We start from the raw sequence: 25,044 nt of genomic DNA, 5'->3' as shown, positions 1-25,044 counted from the left end.
TAATTGAACAATGATTTTTTTTATTGTATAAATGTATTATGTTCAAGTCTCTTAACTTTAATTTCTAGATTTGTCCCTAGTCAAATTTAACTTGGAGGACTCGAACTAGTACATCATCTTGAACTGGATCATAATGTTCATCGGTCATCAAAGTAAATCATAGTTGGAACTCAAACCGTAAGTACTTAGGTGATAACTTAATTGCTCTGTCACTGCACCATAGTCCCGGGGCTCCACTTCCTCATTTTTAAAACTTATATTTGGTGAATAAATACTATAAAAAAAGATGATTACTCCTTAAAATTTGTCTAGAGGTAAATCATGAATTAATTTATAGTTCATCACAAATAGTTAGAGATAAAAATACTTTTTCCTTAGAGCACACACCCATTATAAGAAATCTATAACCCTCTAACTAACTAGACACCCTATAGAGACATTTGGTGAATAAACATGCTCGACATGAAAGAAGTCCTGTGATGATAATTAATTTCAAAAAATGGATTAACATGATAATTAATATTATTAGGACAGGCAAGGACTCCAACAGGGGAAACCGCTGACACCGGAGCAACAGGCAGACCGGGCCAGCTTAACTGACTGAATCAATTGGTGCCCCAGCGTAACCACGCCGGGGCGAGTTCCTCTACACGATGCCGCCCCATGGCTTCACGCCCGACAATGGGTATATTGCTAATCATCCGTGAGCAAATGTTCATTTTTCTGCGGATAAAAAGAGGTGGAAATGATCCAAGGAAGAACAATTTTTTTTTGTTTTGAACAATTTAAAAAAAAAAACTGGAAACATTCCCAACAAATCCATGCCCGATTATCGTCATTTCTTTCCATTACTTTCATTGAAGCACTATTCCAGTCAGTTATTTTCCATTTTTATTAGCGTTGGACCAGAAGTTGCTAACAAAGAACATATGCACATACAATTAACTGAAATTCTTTGAAATTTGAAGAATGTCTTTTGGAGCCTTATCACGACTGTATAAACTAAATAACCTTTATAATATCTTTTACAATTAATTTAAAATTAAATACAATTCATCTTCCTTGGCAATTACTTGTAAGTGTTACAATTCATCTGCTTGTCAGCCAAAAATATGAAAGACAACCTCACCTCATTCACTCCTGGCTCACCGGTGTTCATTCTTGAATTCGAAGCAGATTGTCGAGGCAGAATAGCAACTCAACAAGAACTTGGTACCCCCAACAGTTGTTAAATAACGTCTCCATATGAGATATTGATTGCCAGAATGTGTCAGAAAAAGACCCAGAAACTTAACAATAACCTGTCATGTAGTTACTTGGTCGTCGTAGATTTCCAGCAAAGAAGAGAGAACCACTCCAAAAAGATTTGCATGGAAAGGTCGGCTAAGTGGTATGCCATCTTCTCTGGTAGTTGTCAAATCCATGTCATTTCGGTCAAAATTAGATCGGAGTTAAAGACAACCTGCTTCAGTCTGTGGAAATGTTTAATGAATTCAATTAGGCACCACAGCTATCAAAGGAAAAATAAATGTGACTGTTGTTGTTTATATAAGTCCAATAGGGGAATTGTACTATAATAAAATGATGAAATCTAATCTTCTTCAAACAGTTCACAAAAAATTCTTAATTTAAACCCCTAGAGGTCAAATTAAGTGCACAAACATAGACATAGAGGTCAGTTTAAACGGATCACCACCTTGGCTAATCTACAATCACCATCCTGCCATCACAAAAAATTCTTAATTTAAACCCCTAGAGGTCAAATTAAGTGCACAAACATAGACATAGAGGTCAGCTTAAAAGGATCACCACCTTGGCTAATCTACAATCACCATCCTGCCACCAGCAAATTTTGTACTTTGATCATGACATTTGAAATTCATTTGGCTAATGAAATTTACCTAGAATTTTCTACTAGAATCTCAGGTTCCAAAACTTGATCAATCATAGGAGAGGTATATTATCAATGGATATATTATCATTTTGTTATTGAAGGATGATTTGGCCCTAGAAGAGGAACCAGCCTACAACCTTTAATTTGACTTTGTAATCATAGTTATCAGGATCATGCAATTTATGACTAGTATCTTACTATATAATACGAATCAGAAGCAAATTGGACCATGACAATTCTCCAATTCAATACAAAGCAATGTTTGATCCCCATAGAAATCTTATTTTAAATGATTCTAAACAAAAGAAAACTAATTGATAACTAAATCTAACATACTAAAAGTTAATCTCACCCATTAAAAAATTAATTAAACCTAATTCCCTAGAAATTAAATCACATTTTTTATAAACAAACTATTAATGAATTTTATATTATATAATATAATTCAAGGTTTAAAATCTCAATGCAGTGTAATATAATTAATTTTAGTTAAGTTGTAACTTTTAACTAACTTTTGTTTGTATTAGTTGACTAATTTGATCACACCTTAATATTCAAAAGTTAAAAATACTTGCACCCAATCAAGTTTCAATTATTACCTATAATTACTTGTAAACCATATTTTTTTCATTTTATAACATGAAAAAAAAAGTATTCGTGGATGTTAAATAGAAAATATGTTACAAAAGTTACACACAAAAAAGTACTCTTGAAAGTACTCTTGAAGTTAACTTTTAGCTATATTTCCCAACATTATGAAAGTTAAAAAAAAATCATGGATGTTAAATAGAAAATTGTCTTATTTAAATGTTTACATTTTATTTTTTAAAATGACTAATTAAACAAAAAAAAACTAATACTTTGACTTTTAGGAGTCAGTGTTAAAGCAGTTCCTGTCGCACGCTGTCACTCTGGTGCTAAAGTTGTCTCATGTGTCAATTAGCAGGCAGAATGATAAATTATGCTTGTGACGATCGACCCAACCTAGTACTTCAATCATTTGTATAATGATCAAATAAAGTGTCATCTCAAAGTTAATAACAAAAAAGAAAAGATTTTATTAAGTGGAGATGCATAATCCATGATAGTAGATATAAACTTATATATAATAATGATCGAAAAGAATCATACTGATACATCAAATAAAACAATGACAAAATGAATAGTGACTTTGAAGTTGACATGTCTTGCGTCCTTCATTAAATAAAAATGTTTTTTATATAAAAGCATTTGATGAGGAAGTTTATATTCCTCATAGTATTTCAATTATTAATGAACTAGAATAACTATAATTTTAAATGAATTCAATTATAAAACCAAATTGAATTTGATATAGTAATTCACAACGAATGCACTTTGATCTGGCACTCGAAAAGAATCCTATGTAAGTTGGCTTGACTTGGCCACTCCAAGGTTGACTGCATTGATGAACTCTTGAAAGACATCTTTGCCTCCCCTTCATAGTTAGTATAAGGCCTCATGGTGCTTCTCAATGAGTAGGATCAACATAGCATCACCACCTAGTGTGGCGTCCATCAACTGAATGTATGTGGTTAAGGTGATGTTGAAGAACATGGTCATGGCAATGCAACTTGAGTTTCATCATCAATGGAATGGATAAAACCGATAGCAGAAGCACTCAGAGTTTGGCGTGAAAAAAATGCAAAAACTACCACGTGGGAATTCACTACAATGTGACCCTCTGTGCCCTCATGTCTTTTCCCCACACGAACACACTGCTTACCACCACCATCCGCAAGCCATCTACGAGCATCCATCATTGCAGATCCATTGTTGCAAGAAGCCTTCACATGAAATCTGCTCACCTGATCAATTTTGGCTCCTGTTATCCTCTTTTCCTGAGAAATCACGAGTGCGAGGGATAGTGCTACTGGCATTCTTCTTCTGTCAGTTGGAATCTTTGAATGTGGCAACCCACAATTTTGTTGTTGCATTGCCCTAAAGACTGCAACACTAGACTCAGTTCTCTTTGCATTTAAGAGACCCATCACCATATTCCCATTTTTACTGTCATCCCATGATCTCTGATATACCAGATCTGTCTCCAACCTCAAGATCTACTGCATTTGCGCTTCTCTCTGATCTCTGTTTCCTCAGATCCATCATTTCTTGATTGTGACAGACACTTTTTTTTGATAACCCCTCTTCAAACTGACTTATCCCGGAGGTGACCAGCCTCGCTCGGCCTAACAAATTTTCCGCCAACCACCTAAATCCAGGAAGCAACAACTGATCAGACACTCGCAGCCGGACTTTCTGGGAATTAATCACGCCAGGCAAATGCACTTGCTGGGAATTGAAGCCAAATGCTCCTATTTGTGTTTCTCACGCCTTACCACTTGCGTTGTACCCCGAGGGGCGATTGTGGCCGACACTAGATCTTCTATCCAAACGTCAAATGTTGCAATTGCTATGAGTTTTTCTTCCTCATTAGTTTATTGCATGGTGTTGTATGTGTCGCTTTAGAGAAAAACCCACTCAAAATTAATTTCTATGATCAGTCATTCTTGTTTCACTTATTCTCTCTTGCTTTATTGATGTTCTAATTTGAGATCAAAGAAAACATTGGCTATGTGCTGACTTAAATATCAATTGGCTCCTCAACTTTTATTTCACTTGCATGTCAATATTTTTTTTTTTTTTGCATCAGTATTTATGTTCCAACTTTAAGAAGGAAATGTTGAGAGGCTTAGGTGAAAAAGGTATTATATTCAAGCGTCATCCACATGGGTTTTTTAGGTGTAGGTTACTTGTAAATGTAAGTACCCCGTGGTAGTTTTAATGTGATCAAACAAGTCAAGTTAAGTCATGTTAGGTTTGATCCTTATCTAAATGTGCAGGAACTTAAGAGCACAAGAAGTCGAGCGAAAGATGCAGCTAGTAAGAAGGATGGCACGGGATAGAATCGACGAGCTCAGTGCGTCCGAGAGATGAAGTGATGCGGAGAGTACGCTGGTAGACAAGAAGGAAGCGCCCGACGTTTCCGAGGGACGAGAAGCTGAATCGAAAGACTGCTCGAGAAGAAGGCCGGAAGATGGGTTCGGATGAACCCAATTCCGAATAGCTGAAATCACCCAAGTGACGAAAGAATGTGTCGGACCAGTCATCACAAAGCTGACTGATCCGGATGCCTGGACCGTCCGAGCGCCCAGACCACCAGGGTGCCCGAAAGGGGCCTCGACGCTACGAAGCAACTTTTGGGTCCACATCAGCACCGGTCTAGGCACCCGGACATGGTTTAGGCGCCCAGAGATGAAAAAGTCTATCTTGTTGTTGTTGCGTGGAGATAGAGGTTGCTTCGCTGGCCACCCGGAGAGGGTCCTAGCGCCCGGACCACGCCACGCCAGCAAACAGCTAGTTTTGACCAGTGGACTATAAATAAAGCTCTGGTCTTCTTTATTTCGAAAGACACACTTCTATACTTCAAAATCCATTCTATTTTTCATTTCCAAGATTCATTTTCATGTACGAGGCTTCTTCGCCTATGACGTTTTGTTCGAGAAGGAGATCTTCATAATGAGCCAACTTTCCTTAGAGTAACAATCTTCTGATTGCAAACCAAGTAAAATTGTTTGTCTTGTACTCTTTTTAATTCTATTATCTTTTGTTAAGTGTGTAATTGTTTAAGCCCAATAGTTTGAAAAAGGTATACTTGATTTTATTGTGCAGCAGTGCAGGGCAATTCACCCCCTCTTGCCAGCCCCACGGGACCTACAGTAACTTGCAGAGCTTTACCTCATAATTAAGAGGTGGAAATGGGCCTGGGAAGTCAATGAACCAATCTAACATGGCATAAATTAGTAGTGTTTGGCATGATCTAGCACAAATTAAATTAAAACTTGGGCCAAGCTAGGCGTGGTCGATTGGCATGTAATGCTCAACCAGACACATGATCTCGAACACAGTTGACTGAGAGCCGAGTTGGGCATGGCGGCCCAACCTAACCTAAAACTAGTTCTTGGTGGAGCATGGTATGCAAACCAAGCAGTATTTGGACAACATGCCAGCCACATGCCGCAATCGATATACTTTTACACCTTAAAACCCCAAATGAACCTTTTTAATAAAATTTAGGTGTATTTTAAATCTTTAGAATAACAAAATAATTAAAACATTTTTTTAAAAAAAGTTAAAAAACAACACATTTTCCTATGCTTCTTTTCCATATTCATCCATATGCACTCCTAATTTCATAATCTCTTCTCTACTTTTTCATTGCTAATATTTCATGTCATCCTTTAATCTCTATGTTCTCATCTTTTATATCATATTTCACTATTCAACTGGAGTTTGGAGGTCTATTGTTAGTCAGCATCATGGGCAAGGACAACATAGTTCTACCATCTACAGTATAAAGAAAACAAAGGATAATGCTAGGTAGAATCCTAAGACTACATTTGCATCGAGGACTATGGGCTATGGCTACAATGTAGCCTATCGTTGCACTGTGACAATGTTATGAACCTCAAATCTCAACCATACTAGCCATATATCCAAATTCTCAATCAAGAATATGCTTTGCGGACTATATTGGAGTTGTATTGAGGATGTCACATCCAATCATCCAAATCGGGGCTTCATGGTGACAGTATATCTTTTTGATCCACAATCAATCAATTGGGAACAGGTTTTTTGATTATCCATAGATGATCCAAGGATGCCACTTTTAACATCTAGCAATTCATTCCCCATGATTTTAACATCAAATTCCATAGATGATGAGGTTTTAGAATGACTACATCAGCAGCAGCACTCTTTGGGAACATGGGCATGGCCATCACATGTCCAAATCTCGATTGTTTATGTGAGTATATATTCGTGTTCTCATTGTTTATATTTATAATTTTTAAATCAAGTAACACTAGAAGATAACACAATTAAAAATAAATGATTTTTTGTATCTCTATACATTTTTATTTAATGTACAACATTGGCCAACTAAGCTCGAGGCCAAACTAGGTCAGGGCAGGGATGCTATAAGTCGTGCCCAACACAGGCATGACCTGTTGGCACTTCTACTTATGATACATGTGATAAAATATTTTATTCCACCAAATCCTACTGATATTAATAGCGGAATTGTAGCAGCAAACGTTTGTCTTTGCATTGATAATAGTATATTAGAGAATTTAACTTCAAAGAGATTGACTTTGAACATTCTGTAAATTTGAATGCTTAGTACACTAGAGTAAATGCACAAGATTGTACTCTTCATGTTGGCTTTCTTAGTAATAACTTAAACTTATTGTAGTTCCACACTAAATTGATAGTTCAGAAACAACGCTGAAAATGAAGAACATGTACTAAAAATTGCACTGGCAATGCTCTAGCTTACCTCTGAAGAGATCGCACAAGATGATGTTTTTTTACTTCAATTGTATGATTCTCCTGCTATGACGAGTAATGAAACTTGTTGATTTCAAAAATTCCTTTTGTTTGAGTTGATGGAAACAATAATTGCAAGAGAGGAACCATAGATAAGGACATTGGAGCCTTCGATTTGATATTTTTAACAGCTGACTTCACAAGATGAGATGATGGTATCCCATGCCAGAGCAGGTACCAAGAAAGAAACATTGCATCTGATTTACCCCTATCACTTTGATAATCAGGCCACTTTCCTGTCTCCAAATAATTGAAGAAGTTCTCACTAAGACTTTTTGAACAGGTCAAAATTTCATCTATGTGCTTCCGAACTGACTGAATGAATGCACATTGAACAATAGATCCAATTGGAGAAGACAGTTTGCCAGTGACAAGAGATTCATTGTAAGCTAAAGTAAGCTGAAAAACAAAAGCATGTAAATATTTTAGCATTCCACAGTTACAAGTTTGAAACTCTTGCTATTAATATTTAGCTTACTAAATTTTAAATAGATGATCATGACAAACTAAAGCAAGAGTATTTTCACAAATAAAATACAACATGATCAAAAACACAACCCCTGGTTCATAGGAGGAAAACTAGAAAAGCTTGCCTTTATACTAGAAAGGAAAAGTGAATCTTCGAAAATAAGATGGCTGTTGTTAGCCTGCTCCCACATTGACTCAATCAAAGCATATAATGAGAGATAGATCTGCATGATCATCCATTATTGCAGAGCGGGCAAAATGGTAGTAAAAATAGCAAAATAAACAAAAGGAAACCTTTCATAAAAATGGTGTACCTGAAGAAGAGCTGGCCTGTCTTTGCTCACACATTCAAATATTAATTGTGAGCAAAACTCCTGGAAATTGGGATCTGACCTGTCGTTCTCAAGTGAAAAAAAAGTCAAATCAAAGATATATACCAGGCTTTCTCTAGATCTCTCTTGCAAAAAACAAACACAGAAAAGGTGAATCAAATAAATTAAGAAATCATGACAAACTGTGGAAAAATTAGTAATCGCGTGGACAAGTAAATATGGCTAGTCCAGGAACGTATAGTTGCAAATTGTTCATACTAGTTTGGGAAACCTTATATCTTTTACTAGCAACACTTTTATTAGTACTCTACTATTATTGGTTCACATGCAAACATCAACCTGGAGAATTGTTCACATTAAAAACATCATTCTTTAAGTATAGATATAATGTGACACTCTAGCTTCAATCCACATGCCAAGCTCTAAGCTAATGCATGAAATTCATAAGCTTATAATCAAGCTACTATTAACTTGGCTTACAAAATTTACCCAGGTGTTTGAGCACGACAAGGGAAATGGGTCAAATGTCTCATTTGAGCGAGAGGTTGACAGTTACTAACTACCAACATCCTAACATTAAACCATCATGAAAAATAAATCTTCTTCTATATTGGGCCCAAAAGGTTGGTTGTTTTCAGTGGTTCAGTAATATATTGGGTGCAAAAGGTTGGCTATATCTCATCCTCACGTACCAAATAAGAATTTTTTGGGATGGCTTTCGATGATATTTTACACAGTAGCGTTAAGGGATGTGAATTTCACGCCGGTGGAGCATTCTGGCCAGAGAAATGCAAACTCCTTGCAGTTATTTTTTCCCTAAAGACTGTGTTCTTATGTCCAGGGAGCACTAGAGGGAAGTGTAGAAAAATTAAGAGATTTTTTAAACAAGGTGTGCACATTTTTTTTTTCAAAATTTCACTCATATATTATAAAGTTAGATTTTTCTATGAATTTAGACTCATGTCGAATCACGTTAAGTGGCTTGTCTTTGTATTTGTCTTTGTTCTACCTTGGAGAAGACAATTTTCATCACATGTGCTTGGCTTGAGTTTCTGTTGTTCTACAAAAGGAGAGAGATTTCATCACACGTGCTTAGTGAAGGTTGTTATTCTTCCTTCTAGAAGCAGTAGATTTGGATCTACAAGTGTGTGGTTTGAGTTGGTGGATTCTAGCAAGTGGTGTTAAAGCGGTCTCCAACCCCATCCCCATCGAGTGTTACCAAAACTATCGTAATTCCCACAATTTATTAATATAGATTCCGCACATTGACCAATGACAATACCATGTACAAAGTTTGTTGACCAACAGCAATTGTACCACAGTCTAATCATGATTCCTAGGTTGTGTAATCTGCAGTGAGCTGCATGCATTCAGTATATAGTTCCTTCATCCTCCTGCTCCTTAGATAATTTTTTTTCCTTCTTAGGCCATGATTTCCTTTATTGCAGGTCAAAAGTCCTCAAAGGCTGATTTCCAAAAACTAAAAAAGCACACTACAATCTTCCCACCAAATCATAGTACAATTTTTTAGGATTTTCAAATGTTTTTCTTTCTTGCAGACTAAAGATCTATTCACCAAGGCCAGTATCCAAATCACATGAGAACACAGGTTGGCTCTTCCAGCATCCAAAGCACTGAGCTTGTTTAGTACAATAAGTTTAGTCGAATGTGTTTCATTGAAATATATTAAGAAACTATAATTTGTCCATCCAAACAAAAAATTAATTCAAAGAAGAAAAGAATTTTAAAAACAAAGCACTGAGTTTCTAAAGACCATTAATATTTAATAGTTTCCACTTGTGAGATTTCCTTTTGATAATATTCTCCAGTTTGCATTTACACAAAAAATATTATTTAAACAAAGCCAAGGCAACAAAAACAAAATAGCTTAGGTACAGAAAGCCTTTTAACCTCTTGGGAATTATGACAATACAATGCAAACTCAAATCCAAGTGCACCTAGAAAAAGCTACACTAAAGGTGACAACACGGATAAAACAAATTTGAAATTTTAATTTGCAAATATTGCCAGTAGAAAAGTCAAAATGAACAGAGCCTGATACTTGCCTGCTCCTCCAGGAGTCACAGCAAAGTTGAGCAAAAGCAATCAAGCTTGGATCACCAGAAAATGTGCTAACCAATTGATCCATTTTGTATGAATCAGGTACAGGGTTATTGCTGTTTCTCATGTTTGCATAGTCCAAATCCGTCATATCAAAAACCTGTTAATGCAGCTTGATCATTAAAAGACAAAATACCCACAGAAAATTTAGCATGTAGGTCTACCTTATGCATTGCTCTTGAAAGCAAAGACTGACAACCAATGGGGTCATCCTCGTAGGAACAGGAGCCAACTTTTCTCTTAACATATAAGATACCACCATTAAAAGGGTCACTCTTATCCTCAAATCTCCACCAAGGTTTTTCTATTTACAAAAGAACACAAGACTATCAATCAAATATACATATATGAATGGAGACAGAGGAATTGATTGTTGCCAGAAGCACCTTCAGGTATAACTTGTATGACTTGAGGCCAATATCTAGGCCCACAAATGTGAACAGTCTTCAGCTGCAATTGAAGTGAATGAGTTAAATATCAATCCTAGAATTGGGCCCTGGATTACTTTCCTCACATTTCTTTAGTGCTATTCAGAATAGTGAAGGACGTGGAATTCTGACTGAGCAATGAGCGTAAAATTTAGTCAAATTTAATGAACATGCTTATTGTGGGATTTAGGCAACGTTTCCAATTAGTAAAACTAGGAGATGGGTGAATCACATATGTAAATTATCCAATCAAGGATTTAGGCATTGATGAGCAGTTTTTTTACCAATATCTCTATTTTATGGGGGAAAATAGAGTTCCTATAGATTTGAAAAGGAATAATGAACAGATTTGCAATCTTGACTCAGTAGAGTTTCAACATGCAATGAAGTCAAATGGAAAAAAATTTAGGTAAAATTTAGGATGTTGACAATTTTAGGCAAAATTTATGATCAATAAAATAACAAATGGAAAAAATACGACAACCAAACTTTTATCCCAATAAGTGGAGTCAGCTATATGGATCTTCCTACATCATTGAACTCGATCCCCTATAATATTATCATATCTATATTTAAATAAACTTTTATCTTATTTTAACATGTCAACCAAGTCTTTTTTGATTTCTCTCTTCCTCAATTAATGTATACATCGCCTAACTAAGATATTTATTGATCACGTGAGTATATGTTCATATCATCTGAAATGTGTGAGTTTTTCTTCAATGTATAACCTTGACTTTCTCTCTAATATTCTCATTTCTCTTCGTGTTTATCCTCGTATGTCCATGCATCCACCTTAACATCCTCATATCTGCGACTCTCATTTTTTGCTCAGGTGTTTGATTCATAGCCCAACATTCATCTCCATATAACATATCATTATTTTATCAAACTTTCATTTAAGCTTTAGAGATACCTTACGATCACAAAAAAACATCTAACACTCTCTTCCATTTCAACCATCCTGATTATATCATATGTAAAACATCTCTATTAACTTCTCCATCCTTTTACAAAAAATGATTACAGATACTTAAAGCTATCATAACAAGTAACTCGTCAACTCCTATCTTAACAATTATTTTGCTACGTCTAATACTACTAAAACTTAAATTCCACTTAATAAATTCTAACCATGTAATACATGCAAATCACACCATCTTTCAATTAAGAATAAATTTGAAATTATAAAGGAATGTGTTATAAACATACCACACAACGTTCTGGAAGAATGCAAGGAGTAACTTCGCAATAGCTGGACTCAGCATAATGTTCTGTCTCTTTGATTGTAATTTCAATTGGACAATATACCGGAAGACCTGTATCAACATCCACTGTCTGCAGCCGACGAGATTCAGCAGCAATTACATACAAATGCCGTAGGGCCTGTAATTAATGCCAGTGAGATATTGTAAAAGTAAATATGAACATGATTATGATGCAGAAAATCTCATGTACCTGAAGGTGGCAACGATTGTCATTCGGACCTGTAGGAAAACGAGGATAAAGAGTAATCAACAGTGCAGCAACAGCACTGTTTCCAGTTGAAAAGGTTTGCATGCCACCACCAAGGAATAAAAAACCAATGGCTAAGCTAACCTAAGGTATAGACACAGTCATTAGCAAAGCATGTCAAAGGCAAGCGACAGATGCATTATGCAGCATCTAAGTATAGATTAAAACATATTATTACAATAAATTATGCAAATAAGAAAAAAAAACACAAAAAAGGCTGGTCACAGAGACAAACAAACAGAAATATCTTCTGTATGTAGACTGCAAGAGTATTCACAAATGAGGCCTGTAACTCACAAGGCATAGTTTGGTCACATAGATATTACCATTTGCATTTTATATTGACGACAACAAAATCACACATCATTCATTTCAAATAGCACGTTCATATAAATTTAATAAAAAAAACACACAACATTTATGATAATGAAACAACTCTAGTAGCAAGACAGCTTAGTTTTATACCCTTATTCTTGTCCAGTGAAATCTCTATAAGAAACGGTCACATTGCTCCAGATTTTAGCACAAATCAGTATTAAAAAAAAGGATAGGTTATACTTTGATGTGTATTGATACTGTCGTTTCAAGCTAAATAATACTAAGTGGGAAACTTTGAAGAAGCAATTTGCCTTGACACTAATTGCAGCCTCAATAGTGTCATAATCCAACTGAAGGCTCCACTTGCCATCAACTTGGACATACACTGCTTTAATCATGGCAACGTGTAGGATACTAATGTGACCATCACAGAAGGCAAGCATAGTTGTGAGAACTGTATGGATCAGGATTCAGATCAATTGTGTAACAATTCCTACATATATAAAGAATTAAAATTTAAAGGAATAGTGGAGATTCAATTTGATACTAATGCTAATCCTATTATATATAATGTTACAAAAATCCATTAGAGATTAATTAATCCAATAAAATTAAAACAAAATCCAATATAAACAAGAAGAAATGATTTAATGCAAGTATCTAAAAACAGTGTGCATCCAAAGTGTCCGACATGAGTGTGGATCCAAGTGATTGACACAGTTTCCAAAAAAAAACTTGGTTGATCAATAGGAACCCGGAAAAGTGCATGGATGTAAACTAAAAAAATCCTTATATGGGCATAGCATAAACAGAAAAAGTTCTTGTATTGATTGAAGCGTTCTCCAAAACATGGTTTGATAAATTCAACTTTGCTCTTATACAATTTGGCATGATCAAGATTCAAAAGTGCATTGTACCATCCACAATATCACAATACTACTCTGCGTGATAAAAATTCTCTCCTCCTTGTATAGTCTAGATGACACTTAGATTCCAGATGATGACTGCAAAAATAAATGAGATTGAAACTCTTATCTCCATCAATACCTTCATACCAAGCATTGTAGACAGAGGTTGATACATATCTCTCACAATGAAAAATATGTATTTAAAATGCTTGAAGAAGTTGATATCTCAAGTGCAAAACTAAGTCAATTCAAAGAATCAAATGTCAGAATAATATTAGAACAAAGATGCTTTTATATTGTTGAAAATATTGTAAATTGATAGATAATTTGAATCATCTTACAATTCTTGTAAACTTGGTATCTCCTATTTTTATATGTTATTAGCCGAGTTCTTGGGCCTTGGCTGCTAAGGTCATTGGGAGGCAAGTCTAAGGGTTCTTCAGTAAATACAGCAGATTAAACAAGGGTATATAAAACCACCTTCAGATTATAGGATATGTTGATGCAAATTAGACAGTTTCTCCCTCTAAACAGGAGATCCACAACAAGTAATTGTATTCTTCTGGGAGTGAATATGATATCTTCCAAACTACATAAGTGCAAAGACAAAATATGGAACCATGGACTTGCTAAAAATGGGCTTGTTTGGTTAAGTATCCAACGATTGAAGTGTGTATAGGTCACAATGGTCCAATGAAAGTATAATGGTAATCAACTATGAGACACATACATTGATTATCTCTGATCCAACCTTTTATGCGGCTAAAACCCATTAAGTCAGATTGTCATTTTACATAAGAGATGGTTCAATGCATTGATTATTGCATATTCTACTAGTTTTGAAAATCAATTGACAAATTTGTTAACTAAGTCTTTGAGAAATGCATGAATTGAACAAACTCAATCATACTTATAAACCACTTTGAGTTAAAGTCTTGAAAACCTAATTGAAAATGTATGATTGATATGAGAGTATTTGTTAAAAAAAAAAATTAAAAAAAGGGCAGCCTGGTGCACGAAGTTCCCACCATGCAAGGTCTCGGGGAAGGATCCATTGTACGCAGCCTGATCCTGTTGTTTTTTTTTTTAGAGGTTATTTCCAGGATTCGAACCCATGACCTTTTAGTCATAAAGCAACAACTTTACCGTTGCGTCAAGGCTCCCCTTCAGAGTAATTGTTAAAGTCAAATAATTTCGACCTATACAAAACCAATGTGACAAATATGGAAATGCATGTGGGGATTCAGAACAAGAAATATATTGTTTTTCTTTGAGCATAGAGTAACAGAAAATTTTGGATTTGCATCAAACAACCATTAATATTAATCCTCAAAGGCCATTGATAACACCAAGAAAAAGAAAGAACACAAAAAAAAATCTAAGTTCACAATGACAAGACTTTTTGAGAGATGACTTAAAAATAAAGCACATGCTAGAAATTAGAAACTATGACCAAATAAATTTATAACATCTTTGATTGCGTTGTCATCTATTACTAGAAAATACAGATCCATAAAACTTACAGCCATTTGTGTTCCATAATTTATTTGTCCTTCTGTAGAACCTCGACCACGCAAGTATCTCAATAATCGAAATGTTTGCAAATGCCCTGATCCTGCCATAACCTAACTCCAAATACCAATACATCGGATAAAAATAGAATATAATTTTGAATACAAAAAAAAATCAACATGTTATACAACGTGCAATAAACCAGTGCCTTGTAAAAAGAAATTGACATTCGTAATGTACAATGGAATTTGAAAGCAACCAAAATTCTCCTACAAAGTAATGGAGGTAACAAGAAAATTAATAAAGTACTCTATAACAGAAAAAGAGAAGTTCAGAAACCACATCTTATGGCTAATCAACTTTGTCAAAAAAGGAAGCACTATAGAAAGCTCAAATGTAAAATAGCAAACAACAGCTCCAAAAACCGTGCAAACATTACATTGCCTAAGCACAATACCATAACTCAAGCTTTCTTAAGGATGCCATGCAACAAAGCCATTGAGTGCAATACAATTGCAAAGACCATTTCATTAAAACTCATTCTCAAGCAGAGGCTAATAAACTATGGTTTGTTATGTTTTAATGCAAATAGCTTACAAGATAATTTAATAGTCTTGATCTTCTGCAGCATATATATATTTATGGAACATGTGTAAAAGGCATGTCGTCCCTATGATCAGGACTAGAATAGAATCATACTTCACAGATCCAAATTGGAATTGGAATAGAAAGTGATCATATGATCACGACTGAGTATCTAGTGCTGCTGATCATATAGGAACGCAAATAGAAAAAGGGATTAAGATTTTTTTTCTCAATTTTTGTATACTCTAAAATTCAATTTATGTTACTGTTGTAATTGTGTGCAATTATAAAAAGTACCAGGTACAACTTCACTAAAAATAAGTATATGATGATGATGTTATAGAAAATAATTACATTTGTTGGTCTTGTCTAGTTATTTTCGACATTGATATATATTTGATGGATTTATCTATGTATACTTTCTAATGAGATAAAGCTACTCTAAATTAAGGATTTAAGTCTTGTTTTGAGTAGGGGTTTCGGCCCCAACTAGAATGAGATAGCGTCAGTTGCATGTCAAATGTATAAATCAGGCTTGTAGGCACTAGCTTTGCAGGCAATGGCAAGAATACATACATGCTCAAGCTAGGCAAACCCTATTTCTAGTTCGTGCTTCGCATGGCCCATTTGGAGTCATGTCGAGTTAGGTATAACCCAAAAAAAATCAGCCCCAAGAGGGTCATATCATGCACCTAAGCATGACCCATTAACACCAATATTGTTTTTAATCTCTTGTGTGTATTTCTTGTATCTTTAATAGAGATTTAGAAATTTCACAAATGCGTCAAGCTTTCACACTTATGGTAACTCCATTAGTGTGGATTAAGGTTGATGTCTTAAAGGTGTTAACCTTGATTTGTAAAGGATTACCCTATAGCCCCTTGTGAAAGAGTGGTTTTATTGAATTGTTTGTGAGAAGGTACGCAACTTAAGCACCTTAGGTTGTGAAGTAGGAGTGCAGTCTCCAAACCATGTAATATCACTTGTGTTAGCATTTTCTTATTTATTTGTGTATTAACATGCACAATTTATATCATAGACTATCACGATATTGTCACATACATGCACTCGCTACTAATCATAATTCTGTGTTTAAGCATGAATTTAGGGATGTCAATTCACCCCCTAGTTAGCTCATTTACGATCCTATATTATTCTTATACATTCTAATCCTTTCTCTCTAGCCAAGTTATTTTCCCATAATCTTCATATCCTCGTATACTAACAAAATGGTATTGCTTAGAGGAAAATTTGATACATGATTAGACAACTTGAACACTATTACTTGGAGGTTCCTCCTATGCTATGTGCTACCATATAAATTGCATGTATTTTTCAATACTACATTGTTGAATTCCCTTTACAATTTATTTCTATCATGGCTTCATTTACTTCCACCTTATGTGCTTAGGAGCACTTTTTTTGTTCATTTTCATCCCCTAGAAGAGACAAATTGTCTTATAAAATACCAAGTATATCTTCCTTGTTATTCTTGAGTGCAAAAGGATATTGATGCTACTCTCCTACATAACAACAAGCCTTTTTTTTTAGCAAATATAGCATTCTTTTAGTCCTAGTCCCTTCTCTACCACACCATTTACTGGAGTTTGTCACTTGTTCCTACTCTTGTTCTTACTTTGACTCTTGTTGCTACTCTAATTTCTACTCCAGCGTTTCGACTACAGAGACGTGAGATTTTATATTCATTGACCTAGGATTGAATTTGTGACTATTATTCTTCAAGATTCTAATATTCTTTTGACACTATCACCGGTCATCAATCCACTTTTAATTTGGGCCTATCTATTGATTTTTGGATGATCCTCAGGAAGTGCACTACTTCACATCCTTTTTCATCTCACATAATGCCTATAACATGCCATGTGGCAACATCAAGGTATTGTATCTTTGGCTAGCATCCCATACTATTAGCATTGTGATTTTCTCCCATGGTAGAATCTATGTCCAATATGAGGAGCTTCACAAAGGGTCATCAATCCAGGAATTGCTCCCAAACTAAAGTGTTGTATTAAAAAGAGGTTGCTCGGTTGCACAAAAGCAAAAATTCAGCCCTATCCCTAACTAAGTATATGAACAGCTAAAGCAACAGTGTAGCATTTAAAAAAAAGAAGGTTCACTTAAACAAACCAAGATTTATGTTATGGATCAATACTAAAGGGTTTAAGTAATTAAAGTGTTAGTAGGTTAACGAACCCTACCCGATTTGCTAGCAATCCGACCCAGTTTACCCTTTTAAATACAAGTTTTATTTTTCCCCACCCCTCACCCTGAAAGCAGTCGGCCTCCCCACACCCCCATTGAAACCCTAGCAACTTTGGAAGAGATAGAGGAAGAACCTCATCGAAATACTTAAGGTCGTCTTTACCTATGTCTCGCAAGTAATCTCCCACACATAAAACACCAAGGCAAGTTCTCTTTTGTTGATTTTGAAATTACGGCACCCTATGGATTTTAGTAAGATATTTTGATTTATATCGCACGTTTTTAACTAGGGACATTACAGTTGGTATCAGAGCAAAAGTTCCTGAAAGGGCTGTGCCTACTGCCAGTTCCAAGAAAGCTTAATTCGAATTATAAAGCTTGGGTGTTTCAGATTTATAGAGCGGCGGAGGGGGGTTTAACCACTGTTTTTAGGAGCTATTTATTTGGACGATGTACAAAAGTTTGTCTCATGTTTTGCTATTGGTTTACCCTTAGAAGTTAGGGATCTTTTCATGCTCACATGAATTTGTAGGCCTAGTAAGTTGTGGATTCTATAGGTTTGGTTTTAATCACTGTTTTTAGGAGTTTATTCATCATGATGTTGCCCTATAATTGCTTCATGTTCTTCTATTTGTTTTCCATTAGAAACTAGAGATCTTTGCATGCTCAAATTATGTTATAGACCTTGCAAGTTTCGGATATGATAGTAGTAGTTTTAAATCCTGTTTTAAGGGTTTGTTCATCATGGTTGCTCTACCATTGTTTCATATTTTTCTCATATCATGTTTTATTTTAGTTTCTCACGTTCATGTATGTTTAGGTACCCTAAATGAGTTTCCCTAAACATGATGAAGTTTAGGGTTTTCTCATTGCCATAAGATTAGTTAAGACCTTTTTGTCAAAGTCGGGTTTTTATCGGTGAGCTTTCCCCTTTAAGCTCAGAACTCATAATCTCTTTAAGTTTGGCACTTCGAGACACTTGGTCATACTTGCTGGTACACAACAGAAAACAATATCAGATGCTTTTCACAATGCTATCAAATATAGCAGTATAACTTATGATTTTTGTAGTAGAGGACACTTATCGATGCTATGTATATTTTCCCTTATTTTTATATGTGCGAGTTTTAGCTACTGAAACATTGAAGGTTCATTGTTATGATGATTTTACCTAATTATCATAACATCCATAACTGCATAAACATTGAAGTGTATGTCTAAGAGGAACACCTTGAAATGATATTGAAACCTGAAGTATAGTGGATATCTAATGCAAATAATTCATTTTTAGATATAAGTATTGGTGGTTAGCATCCTATCAGTAAGAGATAATTACTCGTAGAATTGATTTCACTATTGTATGATGTGTCAGTTGCCATGAACTTGAACCAAGATTTTTGAGAAATGAATGTTAGTGGCTCTAGTTTGCTTTGTCACATTTGGATGTTGGACACGTGGTTCTTTGGGAGACTGATTGTCTTGAACTAGCCTTTTGAAAAAAAAAATAGAAATATTAAAACAAAACTCTAATTCAATGTCATACTTATTTAATTTCTAACACACCAATCCTAAGCTATTATTTACTTCCTACATGTATTAGTACCTTGAACTCTATTACCGTAACTGTTAGTAGGATGTGAATACACGCAAGTTAACGATCGTTTTGGTATGCAAAGTGAACCAGTAACTTATGTAGCAATGTTTGATAGGCATGAAAAGTAATAATACTTTGTTTAATAATGTGATTCATATGTGACATTCTAACGGTAGGGGGATCTGGCTTAAGAAGGGTCCAGAGAACCACACCGAAACAGAGAAGTTTGGGAATCCGACTTAAAAAAGGTCCAATGAACCTTACCAAAATAGAGAGGTTTGGAAATCCGAGTTAAGAAGGGTCCGGTGAACCTTACCAAAATAGAGGGGTTGGGGAATCCGGCTTAAGAAGGGTCCGGTGAACCTTATCAACCTAGTACTAGGGAAAAGTTTGGCCAAACAATCAGAAATTAAGGTATAAAGGAACTACACTTGATGATATGAATTCTTGTAACTTACGAATCTTACAAGCAAAATAAAATATAACAAAGGTTAAAAATTGAATGTTAATTTAGGGTAGTTTGGAGTTCATGAAACTGAAGTGAAAGGTTAATTTGCATTGATATTTAACAAGGTAATTTATCAAATATTTCTCTTAAATGTGAATAGATGTTATTTATATAAAGGTTGAACTTACTGTGTCTTTTGACTCATTATATCCATATGGTGCAGGTAATGAGGAGACGAAGGGACTTGATGTAGGGACCTTTGTGCCTGCTAGAGGGGGGTGAATAGTGGTTCGTCACGCGCTTGCGTCGTTTGCTTGATGGTTTGCAGCGGAATACAACTTGAAGACAAACTATACAATGCTAACAAGAAGGATTTACTTGGTATCCACCTCAAGAAGAGGTGATTAATCCAAGGATCCACACATGACACGCTATCTCCACTATGAAACACTCCTTCTCGGTCGCAGCCGGAGGCGGAGAAGCCTCGTACAAACTCACACAACAATACACACAAAAATACAAGAAGAAGTAATACAAATACACGGAAAGACACTCTTCTTGCTTACTTGTACTTGTTGTTGCCTCTTGAATCTTTAGAGAACACTCCCAAGAGCCTTCAAGAACTAGCGGTGAAGATCGGAGAAAGTCACTAAAGATCGCAGCAAAATCGCAGGAAGAAAGCTCGCAAAGAACTGCAGAGAAAACGCTCCGCCCAGGCTTTAAACAGTGCTCCCAATCGATCCAATTCATCCCTAATCGATTGCCACGTCAGCACCGCTTCATCGCAGTCGTCCATCACCTGCATCTTGCCCAACAGTCGAATCCTAATCGATCGACCGATCGATTGGGAACATCTGAATCGATCGGTGGATCGATTCAGAAGCTTTCTGTGTTCTCGCGATCGTGTGAGAACTCCCCTGCCCAATCGATCGACTGATCGATTGGCAGCTCCCAATCGATCGCCCGATCGATTGGGAAGGCCTATGTGCTCGCGAATTATGGTTCTAATTGATCGACCAATCGATTAGGTCATTCCTTCCTTCGCAGCACACTCCAATCGATCCACTGATCGATTGGACCCTGGTTCAATCGATCGCCCGATCGATTGACCATCCTGGACTTGACTCAAACTCAAGTCCAAAGCCTCCAACCCAACTCCCGGTCAACCGTAACCTGTTGGGTCTCCGTGCCTAGTATTTGGCCACACCCGACCAACCTCGAACTAGCCTTCTAGCCTCCTCCATCAGCCTTGCATCCCTCGGATATCTCACATCCTTCACGCCTTGCCTTCAAGAGCTTCCTTCGGCCTCATCCTAGTTATCGAGTTCTCCTTGCCAAGTCACACTAGGACTTACCTTGTCAAGACCACATGCTTGGACTTACACCCTTTACCAAGATCACACTTGGCTTTTCCAATTGCCTTGCTCCTTACCAGGACTTTCTCCTTTGCCAAGATCACACTTGGACTTTCCAACTGCCTGCATCCTCACCAGGACTTTCTAGTTGCCTGACTCCTCACCAGGACTTTCTCCTTTGCCAAGATCACACTTGAACTTTCCAATTGTCTGGCTCCTCACCAGGACTTTCCACTTGCCTGGCTCCTCACCAGGATTTTCCAATTGCCTGGCTCCTCACCAGGACTTTCCCATTGCCTAGCTCCTCATCAGGACTTTCCCTTGCCTAGCTCCTCACTAGGACTTTCCCGTTGCCTGGCTCCTCACCAGGACTTTCCCTTGCCTAGCTTCTCACTAGGACTTTCCAAATGCCTAACATCCAGTTAGGACTTTCCCAGTCGAGTCTCCTATCAACCTTGACCTACTTGACCTGTATTCTCATCAACCTGGTCAACCCTTTGACTATCTCCATAACCAGGCGATTGCTCCAGCAATCTCCTTATATTGTCAAACATCAAAACTCAAATTCTGACTCAAGCTTGACTCAACTCAAGCTTAGTCAAACTGGTCAAACTTGACCAAGGGAAATTGCCACAACACTTGATAGATGAGCCTTCACACGAGGGCTACTTTTATTAGTCTACTTTTCTACTTACATTAGGATGTTGGGTCCTCTAGTCGGAGTTGAGTTATCTGTTTTGATAATCGGTTGAGTTCATCTCACTAATTAGTTGCACTCTCTGTTCTTTTGAAGATTTTATTCACTATTATAATATTCAAACTCATATTGTTTTGGGTTTCAAGTTGAATCAGTTTGTAATGTGATCCGGCGATAAGAAGAGGGATCCCCCCGCTGAGGGAAGTCAACGCCACGTGGAAGTCAAAGGGCCGAACGGTCGACCGGAGAAGAGGAGACCGGTCGGCCGAGCGAGGTCCCATCGGAGTCAAAGGTACCCGGCGAGGAGTTAGGGTTCCGACGCTCGTTGAACAGGATTGTATGGCCGAGCGGGTGGCCCACTCGGCCGGAGGCATGAGGTAGCAATACTGCGATCAGTCTCCATAGAGCACACTACCGTGAATACCCTAAGTGGACCAGCACGTATGTCCGACCGGCCGGGAGCAAGAGGGTTGCCGTCCGGCCGGACACTCGGCACGGAGTAAGAAGAGAACAGTACTGGGAAACATCTTCTGACAGCGGATATGGCCCACGAGCGAACCATACGTAAGATCTCATGACAGGGTTCTGCTGTCCCATCAAAGACGTGCTCGGACTGTAGCAGTAAGGGGTCAGGTAAGCTTTTCTGACAAACCCATGTTGAGGTATGGGCTGAGGACACGTATTCGCCTCGATCTGTGTGCGTGAATCCCTTTCTAGCCCTATATAAAGGGCCTCATCCCTTCACCGGAGGTACGCATTCTACGATATTTAGAGCCACTTCTTTGTTGTCGAGCTTTGCCTGACTTGAGCGTCGGAGGATCGTCGCCGGGAACCCCTTCCCGGCCCGATTTCTTTGCAGGTTCGCCGGAGCACCGTACGACCGGCCGGAGATCTACGTCATCGACGAGAGTGCCACGTGCCCAGCGTCTGTTGATTCAACGATTCAGACAAGATCATAATGCATTATCATTTGGAGTTGTTTTATTTAATTTGAGTCTCTTCAATGTTAGTATTGTGAGGTTCGTGAAATATATATATATATATATATATATATATATATATATATATATATAAGTCTAGGATGTTTCAAATAGGCAAGTCAATCTAATAACCATATTTCTTCACCACTTTAGATCATGGATTTGGTTTATCAAGGGAAACACTTCATTCCATGCATTCTAGGTTTAGTTTCAACTAGTACTAAAAATAAAAGCAAAGCACAAAAAGGATTAGGGACAAGAGCTCCATGAAAAATATATGCTTGGCACACTCAAGCGGTTTGTATGTTAGAAGGAAAGTCAGGTTATGAATCCTAATGTTAGACTCATGCCAGAACAACGGAAAAGTAAATGACTCTAGCTATCTGCTATACTAATGGACTTAGGAGGCGGTGCTCTCGGATTCTTCGCTGATCAAGCGATTGTTGCAAGTTCGTGGCCTTATCTTTACAGCTGCTGGGTCGTCGGTAGGTGTATTGTAGAGGTTGGTGAATTGGTTTGAGCAAGATAAAGGTGTGGCTAGGGCTTATGACTTCTTTAGGCATCCCCATACTAAGAAGCCCTGGTGTGGACAGTGTAAAAACCCTACATCCAGTTTAGCCATGCAATTACACTTTGGATGTTGGCTCAGAGGTGATTTCTCACTCGAGATATACTAGACTATTTGGAGGATTGATGTTGTCCCTTTTGTAGGCAGGAGATGGAGACGCAGGAGCGCTTGTTCTTTGGGTGCCTTTCTGTAACGGTCTTATGACGAGTGGCTACATATGAAACAAGAGATATGTACCTACAGATGGATGCTACGAGTTTTTGGACGTTTCTTAAGAAGTGATCGTCTCTTGACTAAAGCCAGACACCCTGCGATTCCGGCTATGATACACTTTGTATGGAGAGCTAGGAACAATTGTATCTTTGATGAGGGAGAGTTGGAGAGAGAAATTTTAAAAAAAAATGTACAAATTTATGTTTACCGGTCATTGGGAGTGTTTTCTAATTGACATTACATCAGAGACATAAGACACTACTGATTTCTGGATATTGTACTCTGGATTTGTTTTTGATATATACATTTTACTTATCCAGAAAAAATATCCCCAAGCAGCAACCAAAGGATACTGATCTTGATTGATTTCAGGTCATGATTGCTCCTAGATAATTTGATAATGCAATGGCCTAACATTGCCAATTTCCAAATTACTCAAACAGCTTTTAAACTCCGACTTTTCAAAAATATCTGATCATGTTGTTCCAAACACTATCTGAAATATATTGGAATTAATTATTAATGCCAATCTTGATGAAAAAGATTGAGGGTTGCATTAGGTATTGCACATAGATCTCAACAATAGGAAGGATAAAATCCATGTAGCTGATTCCAAATAGATAGGACTCACATGACTGTCGATTTTGAAAATTGAACAAAAGGAGAAATTCAATGAACCATGAAACAAAAACCATTTTCCCATGTGCCATAACTTTCTTTTAATTTAAATGTAATAGAAAAATGCATCAAATGGTTGCAGATTTTAGGAAGGATTACAACAAAGGGCCTCAACTTTCATATCTTGCTGACTGTAGTAAAATCTCGAGTTCAATTGCAGTACAGACGTCCAAAAATATAAGGTACTATAAATTAAACCAATTCATAGAAAGGCAAAAGGGTAAGAAAATCTTATGAAGAAAGAATTCACTATACTAAAATAAAACTCTATAAGATTGAAAATGAAGTTGGAGAACTTCTGACCAGAGAGAGAGAAAGAATAATCAGATGCAAACATATTTCTGATGTCCCGCGATCCACATAATGCAGCAATCCCTTTGGTAAGACATTAGCCATTGCTGGAATGTGCTTAAACTAAATAGACATTTCACAACTTTAGCATAGAGATAATAGCATGAAAAGAGAAAAGCAAAACATAAGATTTTACCTCATTAAGAAAGTATAGAGCATAATTATAAAGCAGCTCCCGAGCCTCTTCACTTTTGGTGCCAGCATACTTCAATCCTAGAAGCAGTTCTCACAAATAAATGATATACAAAACAAAAATGAATACTATCATATTTAGGGGTGCCTAAAAGAGGTGTTGCAATACAAAATTAGAAAAGAATTCACAATTTAAGATTCATCTTACAGTTCTACTATCGTAAATTGATATGCAGAAATAAGCTCTAAAGAATCAAAACAAAATAAATAAATAAATAAATAAATAATACATTTAATGGCAATTAAAAGTTCCTGACT

At 36.7% G+C, this 25,044-nt stretch overlaps 1 protein-coding gene across 1 annotated transcript in view; it reads right to left on the bottom strand.

Moving 5' to 3' along the window:
* Positions 1–936: 936 nt before the first annotated feature.
* Positions 937–25,044, bottom strand: part of LOC121995402 (anaphase-promoting complex subunit 1-like) — a 46,923-nt gene continuing 22,815 nt past the window's right edge. The window contains exons 17-28 of the mRNA XM_042549150.1: positions 24,731–24,807; positions 24,547–24,657; positions 14,914–15,015; positions 12,108–12,248; positions 11,862–12,035; positions 10,608–10,671; positions 10,386–10,525; positions 10,167–10,321; positions 8,083–8,161; positions 7,894–7,992; positions 7,251–7,699; positions 937–1,472 (exon numbers count right to left, since the gene is read on the bottom strand). Coding sequence (XP_042405084.1) covers positions 7,307–7,699; positions 7,894–7,992; positions 8,083–8,161; positions 10,167–10,321; positions 10,386–10,525; positions 10,608–10,671; positions 11,862–12,035; positions 12,108–12,248; positions 14,914–15,015; positions 24,547–24,657; positions 24,731–24,807 — 1,535 coding nt within the window. The 3' untranslated portion in view covers positions 937–1,472; positions 7,251–7,306. The remainder of the gene's footprint in view (positions 1,473–7,250; positions 7,700–7,893; positions 7,993–8,082; positions 8,162–10,166; positions 10,322–10,385; positions 10,526–10,607; positions 10,672–11,861; positions 12,036–12,107; positions 12,249–14,913; positions 15,016–24,546; positions 24,658–24,730; positions 24,808–25,044) is intronic.

This window comes from Zingiber officinale, chromosome 6A, assembly GCF_018446385.1.
Source record: "Zingiber officinale cultivar Zhangliang chromosome 6A, Zo_v1.1, whole genome shotgun sequence".
NCBI classification, from domain to species: Eukaryota; Viridiplantae; Streptophyta; class Magnoliopsida; order Zingiberales; family Zingiberaceae; genus Zingiber; species Zingiber officinale.
The sequence above is the reverse complement of the archived record's forward strand: the minus strand, read 5'-3'. Positions and strand labels throughout refer to the sequence as shown.